The sequence below is a fragment of the Mus musculus genome, chromosome 6 (genome assembly GCF_000001635.26).
Source record: "Mus musculus strain C57BL/6J chromosome 6, GRCm38.p6 C57BL/6J".
Taxonomy (NCBI): domain Eukaryota; kingdom Metazoa; phylum Chordata; class Mammalia; order Rodentia; family Muridae; genus Mus; species Mus musculus.
The window spans coordinates 83,023,055-83,033,772 of NC_000072.6; the positions used below are offsets into that span (position 1 = coordinate 83,023,055).

A 10,718-nucleotide genomic window follows, 5' to 3' on the forward strand; every position below is an offset into this window, starting at 1 on the left:
ATTTCATTCCTTTCTATGTATGTGCCAAAGGAAATTTCGAGATCCTTAGCAAATCCATGACTCTTCCTTAAAGAGGAGATCTAAGAAACATCATATTGCCGTGGCCCCTAGCTCGTTGCCTCCAGTAGCTAGATACCTCATGCTTAGTCATGTCATGCTAGAGCAGGTGGTTGACATTATCAGCTTGTTTAGGACTGATATGTGACACAGGACACAGACCAGTCAGAAGAGTCGATCACATGGAGTCTTAGGCGAGCATCCTTTGCAAGATTCCCCCTTACTCTATTATAAATGCCAACAGGACACAGGGTGTATCCGGTGAACTCCGCACACCTAAGCCGTGGAATATAATAGGCACCCAATAAAAACTGTTAAGTGTTTTGTCTGCATGCATGTGTGTGCATCTCGTGCATGCCTAGTGCTCATGGAGGTCAAAAGAGGGTGTTAGGTCCCCTGAAACTGTAGACACCAGGTGGGCACCAGGAATTGAACCTAGGTATTCAATTCTGCAAATGCTCCTAACCACTGAGCCATCTCTCTGGCTCAATAAAATTTTAACAAACTTACAAACAAGTGCCTGAACTGGTACAAGATAGAAGACTGAAAAACAATACTGATTGAAACCTTGACCCCAATGAGAAGTTACTTTGGCCAAAGGAAGTCAAACAATTGCCTAGTCTTTCCTCAGAATGAGCAAGGCTGTGTCCCTACAGTAGGTAAATACCCAGACACACACATACACTATCATTTTAATATTATTTACTCCCAGCTTGATGGATTCAGGAAGCCTCAAGTAGACTTTACATCACATTTTCAATCTGTTCTCCAGAAAAACCTCTAGATATAAGCACAATAATAATAGCATGTGAACTTGGAAAGGCCTCCATAGTGCTCTTTTTGTACAGTGTCTGTGGCTGGGTACGCATTCCAGTGTGGTGAGTTATGATGATATTCACCATCACTATTGTGATTGTGATTAGAGTTATAGTTAACTTTCTCATGCCCAGATCATCTATCTCCACCCATGCTTTTATTGAGGAAGCACCAGGCTCCAAAACTTTCAGCCATCGCCACCAACCACAAGAATAACCAGCCACAGCTTTTCTTCTTGGAGGCATGTATGTGTTCCCTACCCCTCGCCAGCAGCTACCAGATTCCATGGTGTTCTGTGATGCCTGGTTTGATGGCACTGAGTTAAGATGGCAGAGCTTTCCCTCCTGTCTCCTGCTAATTTCTCTGGGTGTAAACAAACTCGCCAGGCCAGCAGGCTTTAGCTGCTGGGTCACTTCCCTTGTGTTCCACTCAGCCCCGACAGCCCCCTTTCCTGCTGTCTGCCTTCTGTGTACTACTGATGGGCTTCTTTCCCATTCCAGTCTTCCAAACTGTTCTTGCTAGACTGGGAGAAGTAGTGTGGGGCTGTTGTTCCCTGTCTTGTGTAGCTGGGAAACTGTTATATTTGTGCCAGATGTCATTAATGGTCTCGGTCAGCCAGAGGACATAACTTACTGATTACTTTAACCATTCTGACTCCATGTTTCTTGGAGATTTGTGGTTTTCCTTGGAAAAGCACCCCCCCCAAAAATGCCTCCTTTCCATCTCATCAAAAAGGGTACGCCTACAAATTCATTTGCAAATGCTTGTCTCTTCTCTCTGCCCATGTGCAGAGACGTGTCACAAAGTGGCTCTTCATTCACAGAGCCACTGCCCCAGAAACCTGCCACTTCACTTTGTCCTGTGGACTGGCCGAGTTGATCTCAGGGGCCCTGTCCCCACCCACTGTCTTGTACTAAAGTTTTCCCCTACACAGTTCCTCTTTCTCTTCTTGCTCCTTAATTTTCTTCAGCATCTTCTTAAACCTTCACTGGATATTCCAGGGGCATCCCCCATCATTCTTTTGTTTGTTTTGTCTCATATATAGGCCAAGCTGGCCTTGAGGCTGTGATCCTCCTGCCTCCATCTCCTGAGTACAGGAGTTAAAGGTGAATACCCCCATACCCAGCTGGTAAAGATCTGGGGTAGAAGAGATGGTTCATCGAGTAAAACCACTGGCCACACAACGCTGACCACACAAGGTCAAGCCAAGCACACTAATCATTTTTAGTTTATGTGTGTAGATGTTTTGTCTGCACAAATTGTACATGTCTGAACATCGTTTGTGTGACTGGTGCCCAGGGAAGCTAGAAGAGGGGACATTGGATCCCCCTGAAGTGGAGTGACAGATGGTTGTGAGACACCATGTAGGTGCTGGAAATTGAACCCAGATCCTCTGGAAGAGCAGCCAGTGCCCTTAACTGCTGAGCCAGGCTCTGGCAGCATGCATCTTTACTACCAACACTCTTATAGCAAGATAGGGGTGGAGACTGGAGAATTGCCCAGAAGCCTGTGGGTCAACTAGCATAGAATTTACATCAGGAATAAAAAAGTACCCTGCCACAACAAGGTGGAAAACAAGGTCCAATTTCCAAAAGTTGACCTCTGACACATGCCATGGCATATGCATGTCTGTGAGCACACACGCACACACGCACACTCACACACACACACGCACGCACACACACACACACACACACTCACACACACACACACGCACACACTCACACACACACACACGCACACTCACACACTCACACACACACACACACGCACACACACACACTCACACACGCACACACGCACACACGCACACACTCTCACACACACACACGCACACACGCACACACTCACACACGCACACACGCACACACACGCACACTCACACACACACACACGCACACACACACACACTCACACAAGTAAATCACGTACATAAAACATTTATAAGATTGTCATTTTCAAACTCCACACTTGGCATATAATAGTCTGAGTTGAACCTACTTCAAGTTAAAGGGCATTTCTCAGTTAGTGTCTTCACTGAACTCAGAGAGACTTGTAGTCTCTCTGGCATATTCTAGACTGGTGAGGAAGAGAAGTAACTCTGCTATTAGAATATTAGAAGCCCTTCCTCCCCCTACCCACTCACCCCCGCCAAGGGCTAAAGTGAAATGGGCGCTTTCCTTCTTGACTCCCCAAAGAGAACTTGGAATCTCCAGTTGGGCTCATCCTCAAAATAAGCCAAAGACTGAAGATGTTTGTCTTTGTTGCAGAAGAGAGACTGGCTGCTGTTGGCCAGAGGGGAACCCCTGATCCACAAACACAACCAGAGTCTCCCTGCCTGCAGCTTCTATGTGATCACACCTTCTCACTCTCTCACACTGCTGGTGAAGCTGGTGGCCACCAGGGAGTTGATGCTGCCTGGCTTCTTCCCCCTGCTCTCTGAGGACCCACCTGAAGACAGCCTAAAGATCATAGAGGCAAGTAGAACCCCTGTGTCTTAATGTTCAATTGCTGTGGAGAGACACTATGACTTTGCTTATAAAAGAAAGCATTTAATCGGGGACTTGCTTACAGTTTCAGAGGGTTAGTCCATTATCAATGTGGTGGGAAACTCGGCAGCAAGCAGAGGGACAGTGGGCCTGATGTGTGCTTTTGAAACCTCAAAACCCACTCCCATTGTTATGCCTCCTCCAACAAGGCCATATCTCCTAATGTTTCCAAAGTATTCACGGCTCGGCAAATGTGAGTCTGTGGTGGTCGATGTCATTTAAAACACTACACTATGGTCAGATAGAATGGAGCTTGAGAAAGGGGCAAGGGAGAAAAATAGGGTCACAGAGGCCGGGGAGATGGACAGCAGACAGGGTATGTTCCGGCCATCAGCGATAAAAGCAAGATAGAAAATGAAGTGGGAGGAAGTCAGTGGTCTGATTAAAGCATTGCGGTAAAAATTAGTTGAGAAGCAAACCTGGTTTGAGAGAACTAAAGGTTGTGAAGAGAGTATAAAGAGAGAAACAGGCCCTGACATAGACGAATAGTTGGAAATTAGTGTCATCTGTCTTAGAGATGATCCCACAATTGCACACACCCACATAATCATATGCACATACACACAAATCCTGAGATCTGATTTGAATGAACACCAACAAATAGCTAGCTTCGAAGAAAAGGGGGCCAGAGTCCCGGAAGGGAAAGCTGACAGTGGGCAGGGGAGGAAGTTCTGGCAGGCAATCCAGGTCCAGGTGGTAAATTTGATTGCTTTAGTTTGCTGTAGAGTGCTCCTCAAAAGAGCATGATCCTCCTCTCATCTGCACTTCTACCTTGAGGAAACCATGAGGTTATACAGAAGAGAGGCATCCAACTGAGAGGAAGGGATGGAAGGAGGCAGTGGGAGGCAGAGGAACAAAGAAACGGTGATCATAAGGGAGATGCCCAAGGGGAACATGTGGGTGGATTTTCTTGTCTCCGAGCGTTCCTCACGGCGCTCCAGTGTGCGTGTGCAAAGCCTCCAGACAGATGGCAGCATGTCTGTGGCTTTGCCTGAGCCACACTGTGTGCCGAGTCACACTGTGCGCTGAGCCACACTGTGTTCCTCTAATACTTGTGCATGCCTGTGCTCTGGGCCTCTGCTGGGGAAAAGGGATGGAAGAAGTCTGCAACTCAGATGCAGAGACACAAACAGGCCAAGAGGCAGCCTTCTTCAGCCCCTCCTTCCCCTTCTCTTCACTCCTCCATCCTTGCTCTCCTCTCTCTCTAGATTCTGTCTTTCCTCCCCTTGCCCCCCGCCCCCCCCCCCCGGTTGGGGTGGGAGAGGAGGAGGCTCTGGACTGGGAGAGTGGAAGCCACATTCCCCGCTGGCTGGCTGGCTGGGGAGCAGGCAGGACACAGCCTGGGATTGTGCTTGATGCTTGGCAGCCATGGGAATGCAAAGAGGCGGGCAGAGACACCATGGCTTCCTCGGCCAGTCTCACTTCGGGGCCAGTGGTTCCTGGCACAGGATGTTGTGGCCGGAAAACCTAACTACTCAGGAATGCTGTGTTCAAATGTCCTCCTTCTGTGCTCGACTCACCTCAGGCTGGGAACTCCCTGTACTTGTCTTGAGGACTGGTGCACCCCCATGCTGCCGTATAACCTGAACACACTCTCCCTCAGCCCTCCACACTGGGCCCCTTGTCCCTCTCTGGGGAGTTCTGGTTTTTCTCAGAACCCAGTGACATTTCCTGGGGTTCAGTATTAGGGGGTTCAGAGTCTGTGACCACCAGGAGTTCCACCTACCTCTGTCCCTTCGCCCGACACAAGCACACCCTCCTGGGACAGGACACCAGCAGGACTCATCTGTCTCAACAGCACCTGGTGTCCTCGCCCTCTTCCAGCCTCTCACACACCCGGGTCTCTATGTGGCATCATCTATGTGGTATTCTGTGATCTTGAGTTCTCTGAATAAAGCACTCCTCTCCACCCCAGAGCACCCTAGACAGCCTGGACCTGGGGCTCACCTACAACCCTCTGCATGTTGGGAGCCACTTGTACTCACATCTGAGCAGCGCCCATGCCAAGCCTCAGGGACGGCTCTACACAAGCTGCGCAAGCCGGGGCCTTAGAAAGGTACCTCTCTCTTGTCCCCATCTTCCCTTTAGCCTTCCATCCCCTTTGTGCCCTGAGTCCAAGGAAGCCCCTTCATATCTACCCCCAACAGCCTGGGGCCCAAGAGAGCAGCCTACTCCCCACACCCCACAAGTAGAGGGGGAAACCAAGCCGAGGTAGGAAAAAGAACCTGCTGAGGCAATCACATGCAGTAGCTCTGAGGTGGAGAGGGTTGGTCGGTTGGTTTTGGTTTTGGTTCTGATTCTGTTTTTGTTTTTCTGAGACCAGTCTTATGGTATAGCAGCATAGGCCAAACTGATCTGGAGTTTACTATTTACGTGCTTCAGCCTCCTGATTCTCTCTCTCTCTCTCTCTCTCTCTCTGTGTGTGTGTGTGTGTGTGTGTGTGTGTGTGTGTGTGTGTGGTGTGGGATGGAGATAGCTCACACCATCACACCCTGCAGCTTAGGTATTCTAACAATGGGATTTATAACTCTTAATTATCTACCATCCAGCTGTCTTATTAAGCAAACAGGCCACACTGGAACTACAGCCACAATTCTCGCCTTGAAAGAAAGGGCTGACAGGGAAACAGGACTAGAACCGCCTGAGGGAAGGGAAAGGATTGTAGCTTGCCAGGCCTTCTAGTAAACTTCACAGTGTTCATTTACACTTCCCAGCACCAGCAAGCAAAGCCTCACACTGAGTACAGAGAAGACAGGGGCCCGACGCCTAGGAATGGGGCTCTGTAGAAAAGGCTTGAAACTAGAAGCCAAGCATGGTGGCTCACGCCTGTAATTCCAGCACTCAGAGAGCTAACTTGGGAGGATTGCTGTAAATTTGAGGCCAACTTGGGTTACAGCGAGACCTGGCAAAAAAGAAGGAAGAGCAAGAGAGACCAGTCAGAAGGCCAACTGGAGATGAGATGTGTCTGTGTGCTCCGTGCTCTATTGTATTAAGTTTTCCTGGTCTCTCTGTAACTGAGCACATTTTCATCTCAGCTAAAGCTGAAGCATATTTCTAAACTCCAGAGGTAGAAGCCATGACCAGATACATAGGTGCAGAGCCCACCATGGGAGCTTGGTTAGGCCGACTGACAGAGAAAGGACACGGGCCAAGGAGAGGCTGTCCTGGGTCTTCAGGGTGTCACTCCAGAAATGAGATTTGGGGAGGAATTAGGACCAGAGTCTGGCAGGGAACCGGGACAGGAACTCGGGAGCCGTCTGCTCTTCATAGAAATCTCTGGTTGTTCTTTGCAGGGGGGTCAGCTGCAGACCAACAGAGTTCGAGCCGCAGTGGTTCCCCTCCCAGTGGCTCCTGCCCCACGTAGAGCTCTGAAGATGACAGCAGCCAGCAAAGCATCCTCAGCAGCCTTCCTGCCTTCGGATTCGGAGGAGGGAGAGGAGGAGCGTCCTTCTCACACCTAAGTCCCCGGTGCCAGCACACAGCCATGCACTCACCCGATGGCTGTCTGGGGGCAGATCTGCCTGCTCCCAACCTGTGCCTGTAAATGAGCTCCGGCTAAGAAACAGCTCTTCCTCTTCTGACGCTGCCCAATGGGGAAGGGAGACCCTGAAAGCAACACCCCCAGGCCTGTCTTTTGAGCAGCAGGGACTCTCTCTTGGATCATTTGATAGTGTTTACACACATAATTAAATGCCCAGTAAGCCTCCTTCATTGTTCAGAGCATTCCTGGGCCAGAATTTCTTCCTGCAGCTCTGTGTAAGAAGGTGGGTGAGGTCAAGTCACCCTTGGGAAACTACAACTCAAGAATAAAGAGGAGGTTTTCACAAAACAAGAAAAAGCAGGGCATCAGAACCTTGTCCCTGGTCCAGAGAGGGGTACCCTTCCCAGACCGCCACCTGCAGCAGCTTCAGCTTCAGACACAAAAGCTGGGCACTCCTGAGCGCCCCTTAGCACTCAGGGCCTGTGAGCAAGCATCTGTGTATGCTGAGGGGGCAGGCTGCTGTGTGTAGCCCAGCAGAGAGTGGGAGGTGTGAAAGAACCCCACTCCCTGCCTTGTCTCCTCTCCCTACACCTGCCTACCTTCCTGTCAGCTCCCCTGAACTACAGAAAAATAGCTGCCATTTGTAAAGTGCTTTAGATTACACTAAAGTGCTTGGGACGTGGATCTATTTCATGCAAGCGGTCTTGAAACAGAGCCAAATTCTCACTCTCGGTGAAAGGGCAGCAGAGGAGAATAAAGACATGTAGATAACAGACAAGTGACCCAGAGTCACCGAGACAGAGACCAGCCCAGGTGAGGCTGTGGCCACCCAGGCTCTGAATCACCACGCTGTAGGCGTCTTTCCCTTGGGGACCTTCATTCTTCCATGGTCGCCAACGTATTTCTGGTTCCTCCCTTGATCCCGCCACACCCTCCCAGCACACGAAGCCATAGTGCTCATTCATACGCAGAGGCCTTTTCAACCCAAGCTGGCTTTAATGAGATTTGTCTTATAAGTTAAATATGTATCTGGCAAAGAACAAAACAAGAATGAAGATCCACACTGGTCTCCCCAAAGGGCACCCACTCAGACCAGTGGGCCGCTTCCATAGGCCTAGTCCATCAGCTAGCCATCCTTAACGCTGCTGGGGCTCCCCAGGGCCTATCCCTCAGCCCTGTTTGTTCTACTCCTGGGACTGGTCATCCCTTGACTCCTCTGGTCCCTGGCCCCTCCCACCCTACGGTTTCTTTTTCAGTGCCACCACCCCATTGGACCTCCTATCAGCAACTGTCTCAGGTGGAACCCTCAGACTTGACCCCCGCCCTGTCATTCCCTACTTTAGAGAGTCCACAGTCCCAAGCCCCTGAGGTCCCACTTTTCTGGACCTGGCTGTACAGAGCTGTATCTGAGCTGAAGCCTTTGCTGCCACTGCCACGAGTGGTACCCGATTCGGGAAGGATCAAGCCCTGTGGCTTGGGGGCAGGAGCAGGCTTTGGGCTCCGGGGAGGTGGCACAGCATAGTCATCGGTGGCAGGGTTGTAAGGGAGCTCATAGCCCTCTTCCTTCAGCCGAGCCTGGCACCACCATGCATCCCGAGGCTCCTGAGGCAGATCATAAAGGCCCCGGGGAGGGGCGGGGGCCAGGCCTTCAGGTTCATCATAGATGGGGTCCTCTTTGGAGTCTGTCAGCTTGGTTTTCAGTAACTGCTGCTGCACATGCCCATACAAATCCCAATAGAGAGGTTTCTTGGAATGCACCCCTTCCCCTGCCCCAGCAGGGGTGCTGCCCAGGGGGTCTGAATATACAGAGTCCTGAGAAGGGCCTGGAGGAATTCGCAAGGAGTCTAAAGGCTCCGCATATAGGGCTGGAGGGCTGCCCAGGGGGTCCTGGGGAACAGGAGGGGGAACTGTCTTCCCCTCTGTCTCCCCATCATGGGAGTCAGTTCTGAGGATATCCTGTGCCTGGCCCACCTTTCCTTGGGCTTTCTGCTGCTGGATGGCAGCCTCAACTGCCTGAAAGATGTCATTTCCCTGAGAAGTCTGGAAGGTGAAGGTCCCAGGGCCTGAGGGGCAGCGGCGACCAGCTTCAAAGGAGAACATTACCTGAGGGGGTGGGGGAAACACGTTAGGCGTGTCATAAAAAATGAGTCACAGGCCTGACCAAGTTACTGTATCTGCACAGAAGAGACCACCTGAGAATGGAATTGTCACCTACAGCTACTCAACCTGGTAGCCCTCCCTGACGGGTCATCCTCCCAGACAGCCCCATGCACCTTGTCCCGGCCATAGCGACGCAACAGAGTGTAGGGCCAGAAAAGGAGCGGCTCCAGGATTTGACTCTGCGCACCCAAAGTCAGGAGAGTCAGCTTCTCAGCTTCCACCCTCAGTATGTAGGAGCCTTGCAAGCCGCAGCGTTCAGAAGCCTCGGTCTTCTGCGAGGTTACCCAGAACTGGGATCCTGGAAGAACACATACGAAGGAGAAGGAGCGCTGGGGCAAGTTAGGGACTCGGTTGACTCCAATCACTAGCTCCCCAAGGGCACCTCTTCAACCCACTCCATTCCTGCCAGACATCTACCTTCCCAGGTGGGGCTGTACAGCGAATTCTCCAGCATCTCCAAGGCAGAAAACTTAGGTTGGTTCTCCGTCTGCGCCAAAGCCCAGCCGCCTTTCTGCAGAAAAGGGAACATGGAAGAATTATATATAATTCTCTTGGGTCTAGGGTAGGTGCAAGAAGTCCAGTGCCTCTATAATAGCTCCATCCTCGCAGTGTCCCTTAAGCCCAGAGATGCCCACCCCCAGTCACTCACCGGAAAGGCGGTTCTGCATAAAGTCTGCACCCAGGCGGTGCTGGATACGGCGTCCGCCGCCAGCAGGTGCGAGCGCTGTGCGGTGTCCAGGCGGAAGGCAACAGCGCCGGGCTCAGGGGGACTCTCCACAGTCACCGGCACCACGCTCACACATTCAGCCAGGCGTATCATCTTGCAGTCTAGACGGCGAGAGCCGCCTCGACCCCCTCTAGAGCTCGACCCCTTGTGATCAAAGAATTCCAGCCGCGCCACGCCGTGAGGACTGGCTGGGTAAAGCACAGCCCAAGTTTTCCTCCACCTCTGGGAAAGAACGAAAGACTCGAGAGTGCGCGGTGGTAGCACGCGCCCCACAAGGAAGAAGAGACCCATGAAGGCCGATCTGAGTCTGGGGCTTCCCAGGCTGAGCTACTTTCCCAAAGATAATGGCATCCCAAGACCGCACCAAGGAGGGCACAGCCCGAGACTTTTAAGGGAACGTCTTGGGGATCTACAATTGCCCGCGCGCCGTTCCGACCTTCTTCCGGCCCCTTCCCTCTTTCTGGATTCTTTCACCCACTTCTAGTCCAGAGGGGTTTCGCCATCCCCCACGCCACAAACAAACTACCTTGGTCCCGAAGCGCTGACTCTGCAGAAAAAGCGGACCCTCCATCACAGCCCCGTCCATGGCCCAGGCGATTCCTTCCGCGCTTCCTGGCCCGGAGGGCTGGGGGCGGGGCGGGGCGGGGCGAGGCTGCAGGGTGCCGGAGGCGTGCCCGCCCCTCCCCGGCCCCTGCGGCGGTGATGGGGGAGCGGAGGGCTTGGAGGAAAACGAGCCATCAGGAAGAACTCAGGGAGAGCTCACTAAAGCCTTTATCTTTAGTGGTGCACACAGTGGCACCACTCAGGGAAGCGGTGATCACCAACCAGGGGCCCTAGTGCCTGGGGGGTGGAAGCTGAGAGTGACGACATATGTTTAACGTGACATCAGAGTGAAGGCCGTGACATCACCTGCAGGCACCTCGGGGGC

General features: G+C 52.0%; 2 protein-coding genes across 8 annotated transcripts in view; one reads left to right on the forward strand and one right to left on the reverse strand.

Moving 5' to 3' along the window:
- Positions 1 to 7,255, forward strand: part of M1ap (meiosis 1 associated protein) — an 83,402-nt gene extending 76,147 nt beyond the window's left edge. For 2 of the 4 annotated variants that reach the window (XM_011241141.2, XM_006505369.4), the window contains 3 exons: positions 3,144 to 3,350; positions 5,338 to 5,478; positions 6,716 to 7,128. In XM_011241141.2, coding sequence (XP_011239443.1) covers positions 3,144 to 3,350; positions 5,338 to 5,478; positions 6,716 to 6,883 — 516 coding nt within the window. In that variant the 3' untranslated portion in view covers positions 6,884 to 7,128. Of the gene's footprint in view, positions 1 to 3,143; positions 3,351 to 5,337; positions 5,479 to 6,715 lie in introns of all 4 variants that reach the window. The other 2 variants (NM_033079.2, XM_006505368.2) reach the window with 2 other exon arrangements.
- A 622-nt stretch (positions 7,256 to 7,877) lies between these two features.
- Positions 7,878 to 10,441, reverse strand: Dok1 (docking protein 1). Of its 4 annotated transcripts, none has more exons than XM_030255140.1 (5): positions 10,317 to 10,441; positions 9,713 to 10,012; positions 9,481 to 9,574; positions 9,251 to 9,361; positions 7,878 to 9,006 (listed from the first exon to the last, which is right to left on the reverse strand). In XM_030255140.1, exons 1-5 carry the CDS (start codon positions 10,374 to 10,376, stop codon positions 8,990 to 8,992), a joined length of 582 nt encoding a protein of 193 aa, XP_030111000.1. In that variant the 5' UTR covers positions 10,377 to 10,441; the 3' UTR covers positions 7,878 to 8,989. The 4 variants fall into 4 exon arrangements, with proteins under 4 accessions (XP_030111000.1, XP_006505560.1, NP_001278728.1 ...); NM_001291799.1 differs by having other exon boundaries at positions 7,880 to 9,006; positions 9,177 to 9,361; positions 9,713 to 10,010; positions 10,317 to 10,417; NM_010070.4 differs by having other exon boundaries at positions 7,880 to 9,006; positions 9,177 to 9,361; positions 10,317 to 10,417.
- Between the last annotated feature and the right edge of the window lie 277 nt (positions 10,442 to 10,718).

Bases quoted from the DNA above. Each gene is read 5' to 3' on its own strand.
- Dok1 (NM_010070.4), bottom strand. From the start codon at position 10,376: ATGGACGGGGCTGTGATGGAGGGTCCGCTTTTTCTGCAGAGTCAGCGC. The intron at 9,575-9,712 runs GTGAGTGACTGG...CCTTTTCTGCAG, and splicing joins TATGCAGAACCGCCTTTCCG to AAAGGCGGCTGGGCTTTGGC. The intron at 9,007-9,176 runs GTGCATGGGGCT...CCACCCCCTCAG, and splicing joins GTCGCTATGGCCGGGACAAG to GTAATGTTCTCCTTTGAAGC.